Source organism: Typopeltis vanoorti, chromosome 11 (genome assembly GCF_054136105.1).
Source record: "Typopeltis vanoorti isolate ZY-2024b chromosome 11, IOZ_Tvanoo_1.0, whole genome shotgun sequence".
Taxonomy (NCBI): Eukaryota; Metazoa; Arthropoda; class Arachnida; order Uropygi; family Thelyphonidae; genus Typopeltis; species Typopeltis vanoorti.
In genome coordinates this window covers 138,515,817-138,539,734 of record NC_143559.1, presented here as the reverse complement: position 1 = coordinate 138,539,734, position 23,918 = coordinate 138,515,817, and the positions used below count along the sequence as shown (strand labels likewise).

The 23,918-nt window shown below is 39.3% G+C and overlaps 1 protein-coding gene across 1 annotated transcript in view; it reads left to right on the top strand.

Moving 5' to 3' along the window:
• The first annotated feature begins 21,522 nt into the window (after positions 1 to 21,522).
• Positions 21,523 to 23,918, top strand: part of LOC150102109 (uncharacterized) — a 59,208-nt gene continuing 56,812 nt past the window's right edge. The window contains exon 1 of the mRNA XM_090400622.1: positions 21,523 to 22,127. Within this exon, the coding sequence (XP_090256748.1) occupies positions 22,067 to 22,127 (61 nt within the window). The 5' untranslated portion in view covers positions 21,523 to 22,066. The remainder of the gene's footprint in view (positions 22,128 to 23,918) is intronic.

Below are 23,918 nucleotides of genomic sequence, written 5' to 3'. Positions count from 1 at the left end.
GTTCTATTCCAATCGAAGAGTTCTACATACTATCATTCTTCAAGCTCTGCTATGAAAATGCTACAGCAGAAAATAATTTACAATTATCAATAGTGCAGGAGCTAGAAGAGACCCTCAGTCATCGCTGAGTGATATTTCAAAGGTACTATGTGGATGTGAAACCGGCGAAATTGCAGAAGTGCACACACCAGTGGAACTAGAGGGACCCTCTCCCCCCCCCCAAGAAAAAGGAAAAAAAAAAACTAGAAAAATTTCCAAAAATCTTTTCCTAATTAAAATTCGTTTTTTTTTTAATTTGTTGATTTGTGTCTTCTATTTCTATACTACTTATGGATTAGCTATCATTGCAGATGCTCAGTAATAGATCGTATGCGATGTGTAGTGTGTATTCTCAAATCGTCTACTCAACTATCCCCCCCCTCCAAGATTAAATCCTGAGTGCGCTACTGGCACACACATGTTTGGGCAAGCGTATAATACATTGCCCAAACGAGCAGTGTCAGAATCACTTGTAATGTGCAATGAGAAGCACAAACGAATATCAGCGAGTCTAGCCTGAACTGACAGAACGGGATAATTCCGACACTGCATTAGATCGCAGTGCATTTGTTTCATAATCTAAAGCGTTAATCGAACAATTGCAATTATTAACTATTCAATCAATGTCAAAACAAGACCAGAAGTCCAACTGTAGTTTAAAGCAGGATTTTTTTTTTGTAATCGTTTCGAGGTTGCATTTGGATTTGACTTTTTTTTTTTAGTGTAGTCTAAACGCAAGTTGAATGATCAGTGGCGGCCGGTGAAATTTTTAAGTGGCGAGGTGTACTGCATATACAAAATAAAATAAAAAAATATTTTTTTTTTCCTAATCAGTAACCAATTTATTAATAAATTTATATTTACATATTAAAAAATTGCTTTATTAAAAATATTTTGCCCTCACCACGAACGAACAGCAATAATAAATGTTTCGTATCTCACAGAAATAACGCGCATGCATACAATATATCTGTAGGTGACACTGCCCAAACGAGCAGTGTTGGCGAGTCTAGCTGCAATTAGCCGAACGTGATAATGCTGACACTACGTTAGATCGCAGTGCATTTGTTTGGTGTAAATAATTGAAAAAATATAATTATTTTTCATATTTCAACAGTGACATCCGTCATATTCAGCCTTGTATCTATATTAAATATGTTATTTTAAAAAACTAAAATAAGATTTACAAAAAATAGTTCACCCTCACCACGAACACACACACCAATAATTAAAGTTTCGTATCTCAGAAATAACGCGCTCAAGTGTACGATACGCTGCCCAAACGAGCAGTGTCGGAATCACTTGCAACGTGCAATGAAAAGCACAAACGAATATCAGCGAGATTAGCTGCAATTGGCAGGATGTGATAATTCCGACACTGCATTAGATCGCAGTGCATTTGTTTCATAATCTAAAGCGTTAATCGAACAATTGCAATTATTAACTATTCAATCAATGTCAAAACATAAGTTGTAACCGGTAACGTGTTGTATTGCATTTATATAATGTTGTAAGCATTGTTATTATTTATAAACAAACAAAATATATATGCAGAAAGTTTTTTTTTTTTAAATTGGGTATGTTATATATTAAAGATACCAAGCAATTTTAAATAAAACTTGGTTTTAATCCTATTTCCCAAGTAAGCAAACAGGTAAGTCAAGTTTGCGCCTGCACGTAGTGCAAGTCAGGGCAACTCTGCACGTAGTGCAAGCAACGCGTGGTAAAGGTGGAATAAGCTTTGATCACTATCCTTGGTATTTACCCTTAATGCAAAGCACATCCCCTAGCGGAAATGTATGATGCTATATATACATTAAAGGCAGGGGCCACTACCCAGACCGGTTTCGACCTTTATTGAGGTCTCATCAGTGGCCCCTGCCTTTAATGTATAGCATCATGCATCTCCGCTAGGGGATGTGCTTTGCATTAAGGGTAAATACCAAGGATAGTGATCAAAGCTTATCCACCTTTACCACGAGTTGCCTGGACTTGCACTATGTGCAGGCACAAACTTGACTTACTTGTGAAATAGGATTAAAACCAAATTTTATTTAAAATTGCTTGGTATCTTTAATATATATATTAATGACTAGAACCGAGATTTAAGTAAAGGTTTTAATATAAAAACACGACTAGTTTCGGCTTGTAACAGCCTTCATCAGGTGACATAAAAGAAAGAAAAAACACTAAAACACTGAAGCTTAAACTATGAACATCATAGAGAGTCTCTATACATAATTGACACTAAATCGTTGTGTTGTATTTAAAGCTGTTCTTTCGTTAGTTGTATTGTTGGGAAAGTGCGTGCTAGTAGCATCTCGTGAATGCCAGTACATGATTACAGCTGAATGACAATCTGGGAGGTTGTAGCTCAAGTTATTATTTAGATGTTCAGTGCTGAGGATAATTTCCCTGAATTCTACGATTTTTCTCTCCAATTCATCATGGCAACGAAAGATGTTAGTAGATCTATCCCAGCGTACTGTATGACTTGGGGTTTCATCATTAGGATTAGCCGAGAAAAGGATATGACTTGATAAGGCACTGGCTCGCTGTCTCTTGTAAGTAATGTCCCTCGTGTTCTTCCATACGCAATTCGACGGATTTGTCAGTCTGCCCAAAATAAGGAATATCACAATCACACAACATTTTATATACACCAGGGTATTTTAGATGATGATGACAAGTTTTTGGGTGGCTTATTAAGAAACGGATCTTTGGAAGTGGAGTGAACAAGGTTCTGATATTGTATTTTCTTAGAACTTTTGCTAATTTATGTGAAACTGTATTTATGTAAGGAATAGATATATTGCCTTTGAATCTATTTGTTTCTTCTGAGTGATGTCTAGGAGGATTAAGAAGGAATTTTTTCAATGATTCTCTTGGAATATCCATTAACTTCGAAAGAAGTTTTCAGATGGTTTATTTCTATAAGAAGTTCATTTGGGTCATCCAGAAGAGAACGGGCTCTATGTCCCAAGGTGGAAATTATTCCAAGCTTATGAGGAGGGAAGTGATGGGACTGACTATGCAGATATCTGTTGGTATGTGTGGGCTTTCTATATATATATATATATATATATATCGATATTTTGAGTTTACCAGAAGCGCGAGTCAGTTTGACATCAAGAAAAGGCAAGGAATTATCCGTTTCAAGCTTGGCAGTAAACTTAATACTTTGATGTCGGCTATTGAGATGTTCGAAGAAAACCATAAAGGAATCATGTCCATGGCTCCAAATAATGAAGACATCATCCACATAGCGTTTCCAAACTTTAGGTGTTAAAATAAAGGAAAAGATAGCCTTGGTTTCATAATTCTCTAAGTATTTGCGAGTACAGGGGATAAAGCATTACCCATAGCCAGTCCATGATTTTGTTTGTATATATTATCTTGAAATTTGAAGTAACCGGACCTGATGCAATGTGTAAGCAAGACTAACATTTTTTTTGGATAACTTGTCCTTGAGTAATGTTATGATTTCATGATGTTATCTTCATTAACTGTAATATCCTTGATGTATGTAACAAATTCTGTAGTGTTCTTGATAAAGGATGGTGACTTGCCTGAAAAACCTTTTAGGTATTTGGCAAGATATTTTGAAAGATTGTACGTCGGAGAATTGATACCTTCTACAATTGGGCGTAATGGGGTGTTCTCTTTATGGATTTTAGGAACACCATATATGCGAGGAATTAACGGATGGAGAGAGCGTAGAGATAAGCGAACGTTTCGGGATAATTCAGTTGTTGTTTTTAATAGTTGTTTGTACGATTTTGAAGTTCACGAGTTCGATCTCTCTCTCGAGTATTGAGTAGGTATCATTATGTAGTAATGCAAGCATTTTTTTCTGGTAATCTTCAGAGTTGAGGATAACTGTTGCATTGCCTTTATCCACAGGAAGGATAATTATATCTCTGTTGTTTTTTAAACTTTTAATAGCTTTGCGTTCTGTTGAAGTAATGTTATCTGCGGGTAGTTTTGCGTTATTGATAATAAAGATTGATTCAATACGCAGAAAGTTGGTTTGCATCTTGTGGAGGGAGAAAAGAAGTAGCTTTTTCTATTTTTGTAACTAGTGTCTCCTTTGGTATTAATTTTGGGGAAGGAATAAAGTTTAGCCCTTTACTAAGGATGCTTTTTTCTACATCTGAAAGTATATGAGAAGATTTGTTGATAACGACTTTGTCAGTAATGATGTGTGGTTTTGAGAAGTTCCTATTATTTTGTATTCTTTTTAAGGTTTCAAATTTACTTATAAGATTTACTTTGTTATTATGTTGTATTGTGGCTGCTTGAGATTCACAGTATGTATTAAAGGTATGCCAACTTTCATTATCTAGAGATTCTTCCAGTTTCTCCGCTATAGTTCTTTTTTTTTTATTATTGAAAAGAAAAGCGAGAGTTCGTTTAGTATCCGAGATTCTTTCAGACAGTAGGTCTAATTTAGCTTTATGATAGATTCTCGTCGCACGTTCAGTTATGTTTTCTTTAAAGCACATAAATTTAGGAAAGACAGCGTGAAATTTACAACGTTTCAAGAAGACCAACCTGTTAATGCTTAGTCCAATCCTCTTCAGTGTCTTGTTGAAGTTTCTTTTATTATTAATAATAGAAGCCTCGTCATGAAGGTTGTAGATGAAAGAATGATCATTATCTCGATTAATATACATATTTTTATAAAGAATTGAATGACTATAACCGAGATTTAAGTAAAAAGGTTTTAATATAAAAACACGACTAGTTTCGGCTTGACAGCCTTCATCAGTGACATTATAAAAGAAAGAAAAAAACACTAAAACACTGAAGCTTAAATAAACTATGAACATCATAGAGAGTCTCTATACATAATTGACACTAAATCGTTGTGGTTGCATTTAAAGCTGTTCTTTCGTTAGTTGTATTGTTGGGAAAGTGCGTGCTAGTAGCATCTCGTGAACGCCAGTACATGATTACAGCTGAATGACAATCTGGGAGGTTGTAGCTCAAGTTATTATTTAGATGAACAGGATTGAAGATGATTTCTCTAGATTCCATGATTTTTCTCTCTAGTTCATCATTGCAGCGGAAGATGTTAGTAGATTTTTCCCAGCAGACTTTGTGAATTTGGTTTTCATTATTAGGATTAGCCGAGAAAAGGATAAGTCTTGATAATGCACTGGCTCGCTGTCTCTTGTAAGTAAACCTTCATTGGGCAATAAAACTTATTTGTGCCTTTGGTCTCACAGAAAGTTCTGTGGTCCCACTGAGCAGAACGTTCTGTCGGACTAAATTCCACCATAGTGGAAGAATTTTTCAAGTCATTACATAGTAGCCGATTTGTAAAAAAAAAAAAGAAAAAGAAAAGCTGGTCTTTGGAGATCTTAACAGTAGGACGGGAGATGAATCCTACGCATAAAGAAATGTTTCAAGCAGAGAGCAAAGGGTAGATAATGGTAAATACATGTTGGATTTCTGTTCAGGACACAAACCAACACCATGTTTCTATATAAAGATCTGCACTTATTCACATGGAGAAACGTGGAAGGGGAAAAATAGTTCTGTTAACTATTATTGGTGATGGTGATATCGTCACGCTTATTCAGATTATTAGAGAATACAGGCGATATGAAATTGGGAGTAATCATTATTTAGTTTTAAGTATTGTATACATAAATATATTGAAGAAAAATATGTATTAGTTTATTATTATTATTAAGAGAGACTTCCAGGGAGTTAGGGACTCATCGAGGTAGGCCACATGCTATCTGCACCAGCTGTCATACTTCATTCACGCTACTTGCACGCGCGCACACACACACAACATCCAATGGTAATTCATTCCAATCATGCACCAATCTGAGAAAAATCTAGCTCGCACTCCCCCCCCCCCTTCTTGACGACATTCAGCAACCTCCAAGGGTGCGCTCTCATCCTTTCCCCACCTTCCATAAAATGAAAAGTTCCGTATGACCCTTTCGGAAGTTTTTAAGTTGATCACATCACCACCGCCTCCAATTTTCTAGTGTCTGCAGTCTACAAATTCTCCATCTGTCTTCATAATCTGTATTACACAATTCTGATATCATTTTTAACATCCTCCACTACGAAGACCTGACCTGCATACGGTAGCCGTGGTGAGATCTTACCAAGGCTTTGTAAAAAGTAAAATGATTTTCTTATCTTTAAAGTCAAGGTTCGTTTCGGCATGGCTGTTAATCCTCTGCTATATGACTGTTAAACTTCAACTTCCTATCTTATAAAACTCCAAGTTGGCTAACCTGATCAGGTTCTAATATAATCCCACCAATATAATATGACATTGAATACCTAATCACACTGAATTGCATGACTTGACGTTTACTAACATTGAACTGTTAGCCATTTTCACATGCCCACAGTTCTAATCTATTCAGATAGATTGAATAGCTCGCATTGTAGTAGCTGCAGAACGACATATCAGGTACACTCCTGATTTACCCTCCCTATCTTTGCATCATCAGTAAATAGTTGCTGTATATTGCATGTCGTATCATTTCCAATGTCATTTATATATAGACTGAATTAACGATGTACTAAGGACTGACTTTTTGGTACGCCCCTGATTATCTTAATTCTTTCAGACTCGTCCTCCATAAACCACTATTGATATCTGTCACTTGACCATCCTTCCACTTTTCTGTTCCAATATTTTAGAGTCCAATTCCATATCCCCAGTTTATGCAATAGTCTTTGATGTATTTTGTCAAAAGTCGTAGCAAAATCGCAAAGTATCATGGTGTATCCATTTCCCTTGTCTAACTTAATGGTAACATTATTATAGAATGTGAGCAAGTTGCTAAAAATGGCCGCCTCTTTGTAAACCCATGCTGTTCAGTCAAAGTAGAGATTCTCTGTCGACTCATTTCTGTATGTGAGTCCCAACCAACTTTTCCTAGCCTTCACCACCACTTCATATATACTAATAGGTCGATAATTTGATACATCAATCTTTGCACCAACCTTGCAGAATCGAATTACCATACATTCTGTCCACTTCTGTGGAAGCTTCTCCACTCTGAGACAACTGATACAGCCTGTTCAAAGAATCAGCCAGTTCAACTGAATACTCTTTTAGCATCTGTACTGATATCCCTTCATCCAGCAAATAGGCAGCAGTAAGCACAGTGTTGCATACACCACGTTGATATCTTGTAGCGAAATGGGCACTCATTAGTTGAACATCTCTTTTGCATCATTTATTCTTCGAAATTTAAGGTCATTCCGATATTGCACCATTTAAGTATTTTACGAACACTTCCCATCCAACAACTGACACCATGGCGCAGAACCCAGAATGCTTTAGTTATTCATGATTTTCTGCTTTGTAGTTTCAGCATGTAACCTTTTCTGAATGGAATATGCATTAACTTAGCCACTACCCAAGTTATTATTGAGGAAATTATCTCGCAACAGTTCAAATTCAGTTTCATTCTTCTCATGAGATTTTGCTGCTAGCAGAGCAAACAGAACTTTGAGTTCAGTAGAAATTCTAAGATCTCTGCCTGGCATAATTTTGCCAATATATGACATTAAATATTTTGTCCGCGCGGTTAGCCGAGTGGCTATGCGCCTCACAACCATATGGCTGGGAAAGGAGTGTCCTGGGTTCGATTCCCGTCGCTGACGCGAGGAGTTTAAGGATCTTTCTCAGCCATAGACAAGTTAGCCAGTCTTGGGCGTGGACAGTAGGGTTGTTCTCCCCATTTTATCTGGGGCTTTTCATCCCGCAAAGCAGGCGAACAGGCTGCTACAGTCAAAAATACATTTCCCCGCAGCGGCAGGGTTGGCAACAGGCCGGCTGGAGGTACTAACAAAAGTCGTATATACGTAACACGCGGACCCTGCAATGGAAGCGGGAAAAACGCGCAGAGGAAGGAAGGAAGGATATGACAGCAGATATTTCATTGGAACTTTACATTTATTATTATTATTATTATGTGATATCTCCAGGGAATTCAAAGACTCATCAAGGGAGAGTGTGGCAACAGCATCGAACGATTCCTTTCCAACTACTAACTGCACTCCAACTTGCTTAACTTTTTGCGTAAGCCATTAGTAGCAGAGGCTCCACCAATCGACCAACCTTTGCTGGCATTTGCTATTATTAAACTGACAGCCATTCAACATGTCCACAATTCCCAATGCCAGCTTGTTCAAATCATTCTGCATGTACTGCATTATCAGGCACATTGCTTATTATCCTGTATTTGCATTCAGCAAATAACTGTTTCTAGTGAAATTCTTCATTGAAGAAGTCGCCAAGGACGCTGGTATCCGTTGGACGATTGTGCAAGGATATTTTACCACTTTTCGAGATTGTTAGACTTTAAAAAAACGAGGATGACTACGAATTGCTAAGGATGCCAAAAATCTACTTAGGCTACTGATCCCCATACGCTACGTTTTTTAGTATCTGTCAGTCAGTCAGTCAAGGTCTTATACAAACTGATCCCATTTCCTCCAACTTATTCAGCAGTGTTCCATGCTGTAGCCTTTCAAAAGCTTTACAAAGTCCAAAAGTATGATGGTGCATCCATTATCTTTGTCTAACTCAACCGTAACATTATAGAATGTCACCAAGTTACTCGAAGATGAATGTCACTTAGAAAACATGTACTGTTCATTGTGAAGTACAGATTCACTGTCAACCTATTTCTGTATGCGAGCCATAACTAACTTTTCCAAAAATCTTCACCACTACTGCAGAGATAATAAGAAATTGATAGGTGGATATATTAGTCATGCATCAGATACAGCATAACCCTTGTGTAATAGGATTATCCCACATTCTTTCCGATGCAATGGAATCTTCCTTGTTCTGAGATTCAAATTATATAGCCAGGTCAAAGGAACAGCCAGTTCAACTGAATACTCTCTTAGCATCGGCGCTGATATCCCATCATTCCCGACCTGATATTCAGCTTATGCAACAGTTCTTGCAGCTCCTCTTCATACAGCCAAATTTCTTCCTCCAGTATAGAGGTAGCATTGAACTTAATGTCACATACACTGGATTGATATCTCTTAGCAAAAACGAACACTGATTAGTTGAGTAATCTCTTCTGCCATCCGCATTGACCAGAGTTACACTTTAACTTTCATTCTTTCTTTTATTAGCAGCACAACCATAGAATTCTTTGGATTCTTTTTAGCTTACAGAGTCTTTATTTTCATAGTAGCATTTAGTTTTTCGTACAATAGTTGTAACTCTTCGCCCGCGTTTATAATTTTCATAACCGACATCATCGTTTTGTACACGTTATTCCTTCGACATCCTCTTTTTCTTAAGAATCTCTTGTTAAATGAGATTGCACATCCATCTCATTCCCACTGTGTGTTTATTTCGAACTTGTAGTGAAAGATTCCGACAATGGGATCGAACCAAGTATTCTCCTCAGCCGATCATAATTTCCTGCTTTGCAGTGATTGTAACGTTCTCTCCTACCCGTTGCTACTTTCCTGGTCAGTATGGCATGATCACTGTCACCAACCTCAGGTCAAACAGCCACGTCTTTTACTGAAGCCCCTCTGATACTTAGAATCAGGTGTAATGCTCTTTGGCGTCGACTTCCTTCCGTCATTCGTAAATTGTCACCCATGATGATTAATCGTTTATTACTGAATAAGCTTATTGAAGATGCATCTCATCGTCACTAGCAGCTGATTCACTAGGTCTGTAACAACACCTCACCCTATATTTGGGGGCGCTAGCGTCTTTAGTAGCAGAGGCAGTACACGTGTTGCTCAGCGAAGTCATTATTTTTTAGTAGATATTAGCGAAATTATTTAGTGGTATTTTCTTTATTTTTGACTGCGTAGTTAAATCGTGCTCTTTAGTCAACTATTATTAATTAAGTGATATTCTTTTCAGAATCGTTTTTCGTTATGGCACCGATACGTACGCAATGAAATATGCAATGAAAGAGGATATGAAAGAAGTTGTTAGAAGAAGCAAAAATAAAGAGTAAGAAGTAGATTGTGAGTCTGCTTCCTCGGTATGATATGATGGAACCCAGGAGGGCGTTGATTACCAATGAGTTTAGAGCCCGCGCTCCTTTCAAAAATAATTTGCCATCCATGTAAAGCAACAGCTTAAAGACGTTTTAACAAATTAAAACTTATCAAAACATATTTACGATCGCCAATGGTAGCGAGAGATTAAATTCTTTAGCGATTTTATCTATCGAAAATGCTGTTGCTCAGAAAATAGACATTAGTGAAAGAATAAAAGCTTTCGCAGATTTGCTAATTTCGCTAATTGATTAAATTAAAATTAGAGTGTAAAATCAATAATTTTTGTTTGTAATCATTTTTATGTTTCTTTTTTATGTAGTATATCTGAGCGAATAAAAATGAAAAGTAGAAATATTGAAGTTATGAAATTATTAATAATTTGAAAAAATACTTATACGTACAATTAGGAAGTACTTAAGTATGGAAAAAAAACCTTAGGGGAATCACACACAGAGTCTGCCCGGGGTGCGAAATTATCTTGGCCGGTCACTGGGTGTGCAGTATTGATGTATGAAGTGAATTTGATGGGCGAAAGGACTTATGTATGCCCGATGGACTACTTTTAGATGGTCTGGAGTTATATGTTTAGAGAAAGTGTTGTTTAGTGAGAGCGTGGTAGTGCACAACCAGGGAAATTAGAGATATTAGGGAGGATGAAATCAAGCATGTGTCTGGCCACCCCTCTGAAGATTTCAACCTCAAATTCGGACGAATTTGAGGTTGAAATCTGCAACTTTTTATAATTGGTGCTTTCGAGCAGGAAAGTGGCATACACTCAAATTTTCGAATCGTGGCAAAGGAGTCACGTGGTAGCACTCAACAGGATAAAAGACACAAGGTGCGCTAAGCGAATCGTCTTTTGAAGGAAGCTCATTTCGTAGAGAAACAAAGTTGCAAACTTGGATGTCTGGTAGTGTCTCAAAGAGATCATCTCGATGATTTCACTCGGGGAAGAATTATTGGAAAGCTTGAAGAAGGCCTCAGAATTACTGATATCGCCAGAGAGTTTGTATTCTCGCATAGCGTTGTAGGCAGCGTTTCAAACCAATGGATGTGTTCCAGACGTTTGCTAAGAGGTCGCCTTCGCTCAACCACGGCGCATGACCGATTTTTGGTTATAACAGCAAAACATAATCGACGCACCACTGCAGGTCAACTTACAAGTCGGCTCCATTCGAGCAGAGGCACGTGTGGATATCTCGACAAACTGTTGCAAGACGTCTGCGACAAGTAGGCCTATATACGCCCAAAGGCCTGTCCTGCGTCCCTTTATCCACAGCTCATCATTCCGTTTGCGGTGGTTGTATCAATAAAAATTGGATAAGACACCAAAGGGCTAATGTACTCTTTACGGATGAGAGTCGTTTTCGTCTTTCCTCCGATTCTAGACGAAACTTCATCTGGCATGAAAGTGGTGCTGCTTACCATCGCGAGAATGTTCTTGAAAGGGATAGACACGCGGTTCTGGTGTTATGGTGTGTGGATGAATTATGGTCGGTCAACCATATTGTAAAAAAGTTCTTCAGCACCATGTTCGATTATTCCGTGGTGTTGTAGGCGAAGAATTCGTTTTTATGGATGACAGTGCCACACCACACCACATCGTACACAAGCAGTGGAGATAATTCTCGTGACCGAGAATATTAATCGAATCGAGTGGCCATCACACTCCCCAGATCTCAGCCCCACAGAACACGTTTGGGACCCAATAGGAAGACGCATTACGCCTTGAAAATTTCCTCCCGAGAACAAGCAAGGCCTTATCGTTGCTCTGTAGGAGTTGGCCAGTTATTCTCAAGAACTTCTGAATCACTTGGTGTTAAGCTTAGTACGATGTTGTTAGAGTTGCATCGCAGTTCAAGGTTGACATATTCCGCACTGGAATGTCTCTCCTCATAGTTTTCTGTAAGTACTGTGCATTAATTCCTTAACTACGTCCTTTGGACATTTGTAACTTTTGCCAAAAACGTATTGCACTTTAAATTGTGTGAAATTTATAACACAATTTTGTGTCATCATCCTCCTCCTCCTCCTCACGCTTTTCAAGGATTTAGGCGCCTAGCATGGCCTGTTCCGGCCTTAGAAGCCATCGTTGAATCTCTGAAGAGGACGATCGGGTTTTCTTTTTCCTAATGGTTTATTATTTAAGGCTTGTTTTGGTAATCTTTCTGTTTTCATTCTTTCAACTTTCCATTCATTTATGTGTATATATATTTTAAAAAATTTTTTTTTCTATTACTTATTCCTGGTTTAATTCTTTCATAATCTCTTCGTTTCTTTTGTGATCGTATAGAGTATTCTTTACAGTTTTTCTCATAAACTTTTGTCACCTTTTGTTAATCTTTGTTTGTCTTTTTGTTTTATTGTCCAGATTTCGCTTCCATGCATTAATACCGGTAGGGCTAATGTATTGTATACTTTTAGCCTGGTTTGTTTTTGTACTAGGTTTGGTTTAAATATAGAGTTAATTACGCCTGTTATTTCAAAATATTCCGTAGCTCAGTCAGTATACATGAAGCTCTTTGGTCGAAAGACCTGGGTTCGATTCCCTGCAGTGACGTGAGGAACCTTTTCTGGTCTCATTCGACTAAAGGTCAGTTAGCCAGTCTCATACGGAGGTAGAGAGTTTTTCACCCGGCAACATGGGTTTTTCGTCCCTCAGAACAGGCAAACCGACTCTGTGAATACACGCTTCTACAGACATAGGATACCTCCAGGAGTAATCAACCTATTCCGTAGAATTGCGATTCCACACTCTGAAATGCGTTGGTCTACGCGTGAGCGTAAATCAGGATGGATTGTAATCGTACATCCTTGGTGGTTACATGAATTCACCTGTTCTACAATCTTGTTAAATTTTTAGTTCTTATTGGATCTTGTCCTTTAAAGGTTTTTGATTTTTCTGCTGATATTAATATCATTCCATAACCTTTATTATTATTCCATAACCTTTGGCTATCTCATTTATATTTGAAATATTTTTCTATAAGTTATCTTCAGAATTTGTAATTATTATTTGGTGATCAGCAAAAAGGAGTGTTTGAGTTCATTTTTCATTTTCATTAAATGTTTGCCAATTATCAGATAAATATTTTTAAAAATTAAATATTTATCTGTCAACAATTCTGTATAGAAATTTAGAAATTCTTCTAATTTCAATTCGGTGTTTATTTTTACATTTTCTTGAGTATGTGTTCTTAAATGTTTCAAAATCTTATATACATCTTGGGTCTTATTTTATATAAATCATGTTCTAAATTATAAACAAATTTGTTCCATGATTCTCTTTTTTTTGACTTCTCTTTTAGCGATGGCTCTTATTCTTTTATACTCTATTTCATCTTCTAATCTTTTACTGCTTAACCATTTATGATAGGCTTATTTTTTTCATTTTGATAATTTCTTGATTGTATCGTCCCGTATCTTCAGGTTTTTTTTTTCTTTTTATTGAATTTTTTGGGCTTTCCTAAGCTTTCATTCTTAATTTCGTTTTATTTTTATCTAAATATTGGTATTTGTATCATTTCATAATCTAGTTCTATAAACAAGTGTTTTAATTTTTTTTTTCTTTTCTTGTTATTTTTAGGCATTTAAGTGTAATCTTGATTTTATTTTAGCGAGGAAGTGGTCACTACTTACTTCATATCCTCTGTGAACTCTAACATCTAAAGGGAACTTTGATGTCTTTTCATTTAAGATAAAATAATCTAATATTGATTTCCATCCTCTTTTACCCAAGTATATTATGTTAGTCTTTATTTACCATTCCTCTTTAGAGTAGCTGATTTTTTGTGGTTTTGTAGATGCTGATGTTTTGTAGCTGATTACAAAAAGCAGTATTATCCTGCTCTCTTCCCTCTTCTTGGGCATATAAACCAATTATTGCTAAATAACCTCTATCTATTTTTATTCTAGCTTCTATTATTCGTTCATTCCATAATTTATAATATTTTTACTGCTTTGAAAGGGAATTATTAATCCAAATCATAACATCTGCTTGTGCTCTTTGGTCTCTGTCGACTTCACTATCTGATTACTGCTATTTGACAATTTCTTTCATTTAATATTTGATCTAATTCTATTTCTTTATATGCCATTCCTCTTACGTTCCAGTTTGTATTATATTTTGTCGTTTCCATTTTCGTTTTACCTTTTTCATTCCAGGGTTGTTTCTATAGCCAATAGAAAAGGATATTCATTTCGAATATCCTTTTCTATTGGCTTAGAAGTAAAGTAGTGTTCTCCATGTCAGGTGACTAGCTTGGCGACGTATATCCAGTGTAGGGTTGCTACCTTAAGACTTTTGAACTTGACTTCTTCCAAACCTAAACCCATAGGAGAAATAGGGTATTTGAAGGGGAACGAGTAGATTTTATAGGGGACATTAATATAGACCAGAAATGGAAAGACCCTATAGCCCTCGAATACTCTAATGACATACGGGTCATAAAATAAGACCAGATGTTAAGGCTTTATAGGAAAGATTAAAGTGAGTGGATCTTCCTCAAAGTAGAGGAAGAAGAGGATAGATCCAGTTAGGGGACCACGAGATTGCCACTTTGGTCCTGTCATATGCTTTTCTGGAGGCTTCAACCCTCTGAAGATCAGTCACTCCACACACACACACACACACACACACACACACACACACACACACACACACACACACACACACACACACACACACACACACACACACACACACACACACACACACACACACACCATTCGTCCATCTTAGTGACGGTCTACCCCTACTTCTTTTACCAGGAACTTTACGTTCTATTACTGTTCTGAGAAGTCCTCTTTCCATCCTTTCAATGTGTGCAGAGTTTTTCAGCTTTCTTCTGTTCAATATCTTTAAGGTGGATCCTTAAAAATCTGTTGATTGATCTTCTCAAGCATCCATCCATTTGACTGCCTTTCAGTATATGATATCCTCCTCAACGTTCTGTAACACCACATCTCAAACGCAGCTATTCTTTTCCTATCAGACGTCTTTAGGTTTCAAGTCTCACATCCAGCGAACGCATTTCTCGGCGAGTAAAAACTCTCATTCAATACTCAAGCAGTCAAATATCAGAGAGGTGTATTTTTCACAAGTGAACTCTCGATCGGTGCGTAAAAGTAATTAATAAAGAAAGGTCATACGGCTTCATTTCGGCTACGTAAATTATGGAGAAATATCAAAGATCCAACATTATTTGAATCGAGAGTTCAGTTATGAAAATAGCTGACTTTTGATTGCTTTAGTATTGAATGAGAGTTTTAGCTCTCTTAAGGTTTCTGAAGAGAACCAACCAATTCGAAACAGATGTCCGGCCAGTGAGACCATATCAAATGCATTAATAAAGGGCGAATATACGGACACGTGTTCTTTTGAGTAGTGCACGCTAAGGATTGCATTTTCATAAGCTTTCTGGCGAAAATTACGAAACTTTCATAGTTTCTACATACATTCGGCTTTGAAATAATGCTGGATCTTAAATATTTCTATATTTCTTATATTACATTGTACGAGAAAATTGCTAAGACATGATCCCCCTCAGTAAACCCATGCTGCTCCTTGCAAAGTGTATCTTGTTTGTCAACTCATTCCCGTATGCGACTTCTTAAAATCTTCACCATACTCCAGAGATAGAGACAGACGCACCAGTCTTTGTCCTCGCCATTGTGTGATGGGATTATCACACATTCTTTCCATTCTGCGGGATCTTTCCTGAGCTGAGAGCCAAGTTATATAAACCTGTCAGGGGTCAATCCATTTCGGCTGAACATTCCTTTAACACACTAAAGGATTAAATAGCAAACAACATTAAAAATGAAATTATATATTTATTGATTACATTTTTATAAAATAAGAAACTAATTATAAAGAAAGTTTTCTTGGTTTTTGTTCCGCACATCTTTCAAATTTTATTCAATTTTCTTATCGGCGTAGCCTGATTCATCGCTCCATAACACAGCTTTCCAAGCTTCCACGTAGACGTTCTTTGCACCCCTCAACACTACGCTATATGTTGGGTCTGGTAATGAGGGGAATGCGCTGCGATGGACCCCAATGTTGTCAGCCTCAGTTCTGAATGCGTTTGTGCAGGTCCGTGTTCCAGTCGATGCCCGAAACTCCACATTCAACCTGTGGTGGGCTGTTCACTGCGGTAGCATTTGCAATCGACTCCCTGCGCTTCCATCTCAGGATGATTGTTGACCTGGGATGGTCCAATTTGTCAACAATTTGCCGAAAGATAGGCGTGCAGCAAGGCATCCTATCACTGTTCCTCTTTCAAACTCCGTCGGTGCCCTTCTCGCAGCAATTTTGTCCTGACACGGTTGCACTGACTTGGGAGCCTCATATGCTGTAAGCACTTGTCTCGTTACGTGGGAAGATGTACCTTGTCGTGGGGGTGTCCACGGACTTCTTTCCGAGCAGTGTATGAAGTCTTGCCAGCCTCCTTGGTTGAGTGTTTTCGCTCTTCTACCTAACAGAGTGCAGGCCCAAATTTCAGAATGGGCAAGGATGCTCGTGAATGCCTTTAGGTTGAAGATAAATTTCATTTCTTGTTATAAAAACACCTACCCCTCTTTATCGTTGGGAGCCTCATATTGCCCGAAGAAAGAAAGAAGTCCCTTATTTTGGTATCTCTAGAGCAGACTTCCTGACTTATCTCAGTGGGAAATTCACATGAAAAGCGCTGCATATTCTTGAAAATATGAGTTTTAAAGCTGATCTAATATTGCAAAATAAACGGTCTCTCTCTTCAAATTGGGTTGTAAAATATGAAACGTTTGCATAATTGATAATGAGCACAAAACCTGCAGAAAGATCTTATTAAATTTTCATTGCTGCTGCTTATACAAATGTCATTCGCTCTAGTATGAAAGAGAAAATGCTATTTTATAGAAATGATGCATCACGTGTTTGATGTCAAGTAAAATCAGAAATCTTTTAGCATACTTTTGGCTTCGAGAAAGTTACAGACATTTAGTTAGGCTTTTCGCTCAACGTGATGTCTCCCAATTGACCCATTTTTCTCGTTCCACACTCGTTCCATTCTTCGATCAAAATAATTTTTTTTTATCTGCCAAACGTATTTTCGCAATTTTTAACTTGAGGTATTCTCCGTTTCTAACAGAAAATGCACGTCCTTTCACACCTTCGATTTGCCAGCACGAGAAAAATCATCGTATGGAGCTCAAACTAGGAAACCTGAGAGAGAGAGAGACTCTCTCTCTCTCTCTCTCTCTCTCTCTCTCTCTCTCTCTCTCTCTCTCTCTCTCTCTCAGACACACACACACATGACGATTTCTGAAACATGTAAGGTGTAGAAGACGGAGAGTCAAGAAGAAGAAGAAGAAGAGAGATTCCATAATTGGGAACTACACAAAGCATGACTGTGGTTGTTGGGAGTTATGAACGAAGTAGCTCAGGCTCTGAGGCCAGTGGATTCATGGCTGCGAATTGGTGGCATTCTTCTGACCGGTTTGTCTGGTTTTGTGACGCGACAAACTCTCGCTGCTGTGAGGAAAACAAGAGGAAACGAGTAAAGAGAACACAAGTTGAGAACTGACACGTGAATAGATGGCGTGATTAGACGCTGCACGTGGGTTCTGGGAGTGATTTAGCAATTAGTGATGCCACTTGATTTACACCAACCGCGAAATGTCTCTAAGAAATGCATCCAACGGAAGCTGAAATCTGCGTGAAAGTAAATTGAGATAAGATCCTTCTTCTTATTATTGTGCTATCTTCTATCGAAGGTCAGCGACCATCTTGGCGAACAAACTGCGCTCTTGTGCTAATCTCAGCAGTTGTGCACTGCTCTTTCCTGTCCACGTCTTGATGTTGTCAAACCATGATATTCTTTTTCTTCCTCTAGTTCCTTTGCCATCAATTCTTCCTATCAAAATAGTTTGTAGAAGTTGGTATTTGCTGTTTCTCATGATGTGGCCAAGATATGATGTTTTTCGTTTCTTGATTATTTGTACAAGATTTAGCTTTGCCAATGGATTTTAAGACATCTTCATTGGTAATTTTTTCTGTCCATGATATCTTTAGCATTCTTCTGTATAGCCACATCTCAAAGGCTTCAATTTTCTTGATAGTTGTCGCCTTCAATGTCCATGTTTCAACTCCATAGAGCAGAATAGACCACACGTAGCATTTCAGCATTCGGCATCTGACTTCCATGTTTAGGTCTTTATTGCAGAATAGTGTTCTCATTTTCATGAAGGACTGCCGTGCAACTTCAATCCTTGTCTTTATATCTATTTCTGGATCCCATCAGATAAGATCCAGGTGAACCAAAAGGTTAGAGAGAGAGAGAGAGAGAGAGAGAAAGAGAGAGAGAGAGAGAGAGAGAGAGAGGATCATTTTCCGGCCGAACCGCTCCTCTCCGGAGTGAATCAAGAAATTTTAGGGAGTGGCGAGGAAAACAAGGAAAACAGTTTCCTTGAGTTAGGCAATACTTCCTTATTGTTTAAATTTCCGTAGTTCTTGCAATTACTCATGCCGATGGTTGTGGGATGGGGGGGGGGTTTAACTACTTGGACCAGGAATGGAATAAGTAATAAAATAGCGCAACTAGAAGAACGAGGAGCGCTCTTGAAATCGCAGCAAGAACCAGATTTCGATTCTTGCCGCGATGAGGAGAATCTTTATTTACGGGACTTTGATGACCGAAAGTGAGTTAGCAGATCTCCTACTCAGGTAGCGCGGTCCCCCTCTTGGACACTCGCACACAGTCAAATCGACCAGAGAATACACGCAGTTTACAAAAAAAAACGCCGTTACTTGATAAATATCATGGTTGATAACGTGTTGTGTAGATGGTGCATAGTGACGTAGATGGAGGATTAAGCCATAGCGATGGTGGATTGTGTGCTTTCCCCCGCGATGAGTCCGATTGGGTGTCTTGGATTATAATCATTATAATAATAATTATAATAATTTACTAAATTAAATATTTATTTTCTTCAGCTCCATATGAAAGACTCACACGGAACAAAGACAGAAAATAAAGATCCCTCGAGAACAAGGACTTTCGCGGGTGAGAAGCTGGAGGCGATCGTTGCGCTCCAAGGGACGATGTTCCGTAATCGCTGTAGACGAGGAGATAACGCGCGGCACACCAAAGTTCATTTGGAATCATCTTATGAGTTGTATTGCAACCATCAGGATATTGCAGAACTTCCAAGGAAAGTCTGTGCAATTGCAAATGATATTTTTGCAATGACTTGGCTTTCCTCTATCTGATGAAGTTGTCTTTATCCAAGCACTCTGTTTCGAGGTTGTCACGCTCGCATCTTTTTGTTCTTTTTTTCTGACTATCGCGCCACGCCCTCTTTGTTCGAAATAGGGAGTGTCGCATTGGTCACATTGACAAACGATGCTATTCACCCTGGAAAGTAGATGTTCAGGCTGAGAGAGAGAGAGAGAGAGAGAGAGAAGGCGATTGAACAGAGTCCTAGGACACACTCGAATTGATAGAGAAGTCTGAAAAGATGAGGTCATCTGCTTTGATGAGCACTAAGAGACCGCCAAGAAAGCTGGCTACCCAATCGCGAAGAGTGGAAGTTAGAATTAAGGGTTGCAGTTAACTGAGTAGGCGTCAATATCAGATCCGGTTAGATGCTCGGAAATGTCAAAGGCAACAACACAACCGAAACCTTTCTTGGTGGCACTTGTGCAAAGGTGTGTGATGTTGGTTAGGAGAAATGGCGAGCATCGCAAGTGGCCGAATCCATACTGGGGCCCTTGATTAACTGGAGGAACTCCAAGTAGTGAAGAATGACCTTTGCTGACCTCTTTCCTTCTTTTAGAAAAGTCAGACAATTACGTGCAAGCAATTGAGTGGAAGAGGAGACGTTCATCTCCTTCTCTCTCTCTCTCTCTCTCTCTCTCTGGCTTTTATTCTCTGCTTATTTTCTTATATTAGTGTAGACGACAGTTGAGTAAAAAAGAGCACAGAAATGATTCGCGACTGGCATCTGTTACTTCTTCATGCCCTATTATCAGGGCATGAAGCAGCTTTGATGCAAGGTTTACAATTCTTCCGATGTCATCCAAGCAAAAGACCACAGGAAGTGTGTGGGTGGGTGGGTGTGGGTATGAGTGTGAGTGGGTGGGTGTTGCACTGTTTCTGATGTGCGAGGTTTGTGTTGTTGTTGCTTGCTTAGCTAGCAACTTGATGAGTTGAAGTTCCTCTGGATGGCTTTGCAAAAGACCAGAAGGCTCAACTTCCATTTGTACGTGAGGGGACTTTCGCGCATGCAGCACTTTCAAAGCTTGATTTCGATTTGTTAGTGGGTGTTCCGAACTGATGGATCATTGAGGGTTTGTTGTGTGCAAATGAGAGTAAGGTGATAATGAAATTGGGGTTATTGCTCGGAATTACTTTCAATACGTTATTTTTATTTTTTTATTTATTTATTATTTTCAAAGTCTTGGCACACCATGACTTGAATAGCGGCAAGGATTCCCGCAATAACATTCTCGTAATTATTTCTTTTTGCCTTTCGGATATCTTTAACAGAAATGTAAAAGAAACTCGTCTGCCTTGGAACCCGTCGATCTAGGGGCAGAAAGACGATGCATGCTGGAGTCACGGTGAATTACGGACATGCAAGCAACAGTTATCGATTCTCTGGCGATAGTTGTAACATTTGCCACCGGAGTTCGAGTGACGACACTGATGATACCGAGCATCAACAATTCTCTGCGGATTTACGACGCAACACACGCGAAATGCGAACCTTACACGATAACGAAATCGGCGTAATGAGCGTCGAAAAATCTTCATTTTGATGCGATGAAAGAACAAAAAGGAGTGTCGTGCAATTCCTCGTTATTGTTCATTCGTTCTTTCAGCGATTATTTTTAACTCTTTTTTTCATGTCGAAGCAAAGAACTCGCATTTCTTTTTCCCGTCGAATTTGAATCCGCTCGTCGGGCTGCACGTGCGTCATCCGCTCTTAACGTCGACTTATCTCCGAGCCAAGCCGTGACCCACGTAGGGTTCTGTTTTCGTGTTTTTCTCCATTTTCACAAGAAAAGCTTCGTTCAGCGAACGAGTTTGGGATGCTCGAAAAGCGCACTTTTCTCGCGCCGTCTCGTGATTGTGACAGTCCTCCGACACTGCTTATTCATTTCGCACGAGCTGTAACTTTTCACATCGGTTAACATCATAATTCTATTCCCACTCCACACTTTGCACTCCGGGGATTCCCCCCCCCTTTGGGGAAAGCGATTTCATCAATGAAGAACTGGAGGGTGGTTCCCTGAAAAAAAAGCCCCCCCCCCCTCCACACACACACACACACACACACAGACTGCTCATTATGTAAATGCTGTGCCTTCCGTAGCTTCCCCGCCCATTTCTTTGGCGCTGTTCCGCCCGACTTTCCACAAAAAGCATCTCTTTGAATAGAAAAACTGCACGTGCCGTAGTTCCTGCGGCATCTCGCCAACCAACCGGCATGCCCTACTTCCAAAGCCCCGAGTGTTCCGCTGGAATGCGCTCCATAAGCCGCTGCTTCGGTTAGCGCCCAGAGTGTCTCGACGAAGCGGAGAGGGTGGCGGACAGCGAATGAAATAAATAAATAAATAAATGCTTCGAAGAGGAACGAACGCTTCGTTCGCGTGTTTTCGGTGAGCATCTGCGCTGGCGGTAACCGGATCGGAAGGGCCGTGATGTGCTCCCATTCCGACGAGCGGTCTGGGATCCGAGCCAGGAAAACAAAGCAGCAGTTCTAATCTGGACGCCTCGAAACGACCCTCGGGGGTCTGAATGCGTCTTCCCCTCGACTCGTCGTCTGGTCGTAAAAGGATTCTGGCAGTGCGCTTGTTCGAAGTGATTCTCGTACGCAACGCCGACACGTGAGTAGCTGCGAGTGGACGGAGGTGGAGCAGAGGGTCAAAGGTCAGGCATGGATGGACGGAATGCGTTGCAGTGATAATCGCCTCTTCTAGGTGTCGAACTGTGCGACGAACATGGAGTGGAAATGGATGCTGTGGACGATCATCGCTGCGACTGTGATCCAAGCGAGCGAAGGTAGGTCTCTCTTCCTCTCTCTCTCTCTCTCTCTCTGCAGCCGGGGGGTTATCGGATGAGTTCGTCATAAGTCGATCGAGTTTGGTTTGTTTGTTTGCTTAGTAGGCTGAGGGGAGGATCGCAATTTCTCCTCCACAAATTAACATCACCGTAAGGTTTGTGAAAAATTATTCTCGTACAAATTTCCGAGGAGGGGAATTAATGAGCAAATTGGTGAAGTTCTGCAAACAAGTCTTTTAAACGAACGCAGGAAACTCCCTGCACCCACATACACACACTCACGCACGCACGCACAGATTTACAATTCCCTGGCTGTATATCAGAAATTAACGCCGTAATCTACGAGATGAGTGGGTGTTCGGATGTGGTGTTTGGTCATTTTGGGGGGGGGGTGAAGAGACTTGGGTTTTCGGGATGAATATTACGTACGACACTTGCCTTCAATTGCGAAATCCTTATAAAGGAAGCTCCTCGTGTTTCATGTGGGGTTCGGATCCGGGTGTTCGTGACCGAAGGCTTGTCATTCTTTGGGCTAAAGGGGCGAAGCTTTCCCTCTATGCTTGTACACAGTTAAGACGAAAAGCGGTGTTGAACACACAAACCGAAATGCGCATAACCAGAAATAAAGTTGAATTTTATTCGGATTATTAGCTTAAGAATTAATTTGTAGAACTTTTATCATCTCTCAAAAGGCAGACATTTAATTCAACGCAGGCTTCATCAAGAAATAATTTTTGACTCGTTTTATGAGCACTCAAGACTAGCAGGCGACAGTTCACGTTAAATCGTTTTTTGCTGCTGTGAAAATTGCTGTGAAGCGCATGCGCGGTGACTGTTAAACTCGTCAACAAAATTCATGACCTGCGCCGATGACGAATCCGCAAAGTTCACGCGCTCAATAAGAGATCCTCAACAGGTTTGCATTCATGACGATTATCCAAAAAAAATTTTTTTTAAACCAAAAAAAAAAAAAAAAATTTTTCCCCCCCCTTTTTTTTTCCCCCCCCCGGGGGGTTTTTTAAAGGGGAAAAAAGGGCCCTTTTTTTTTTTTTTGGGGGGAAAAAAAGGGTTTTTAAAAAAAAAACCCCTTTTTTTTTTTTTTTTTTTTTTTGGGGGGGAAAAGGAGAAAAAATTTGAAAAAATTTTTTTGGAAAAAACCCCCCCTTTTCCCACCCCCGGGGGCCCCCAAAAAAAAAAAAACCCCCAAAAAAAAAAAAAAAAGGGGGGGGGCCCCCCCCCCCCGGGGGGGGTTTTTTTAAAAATTTTTTTTAAAAATTTAAAAAACCCCCTTTTTAAAAAATTTTAAAAAAATTTCCCGGGGGGGCCCTTTGGGGGTTTTCGGGGGGGGTTTTTTTGGGGGGAAAAAGGGGGGGGGGCCCCCGGGGGGGAAAAAAACCAAAAGGTTTAAAAAAAAAAAAATTTTTTTTTTAAAAAAAAAAGGGGCCCCAAAACCCCCAAAAAAAAAAAAAAGGGAAAAAAAAATTTTTTTTTAAGAGAGGGGGGGAAAGGGGGGAAAAAAATTTTTTTGGGGGGGGGGGCCCCCCCCGGGGGAAAAACCCCCCAAAAAAAAAAAGGGCCCGGAAAAAAAAACCCCCCCCCAAAAAAAATTTTTTTTAAAAAATTTTTTTGCCCCCCTTTTTTTAAAAAAAAAAAAAACCCCAAGGGGGAAAAACCCCTTTTTTTTTAAAAAAAGGGGGGCCCCTTTTAAGGGGGCCTTTTGGGGGAAAAAAAAAAAAAAAAAGGGGGGGGTTTTGGGGGGGGGGGGGAAAAAAATTTAAAAAAGGGGGGGGT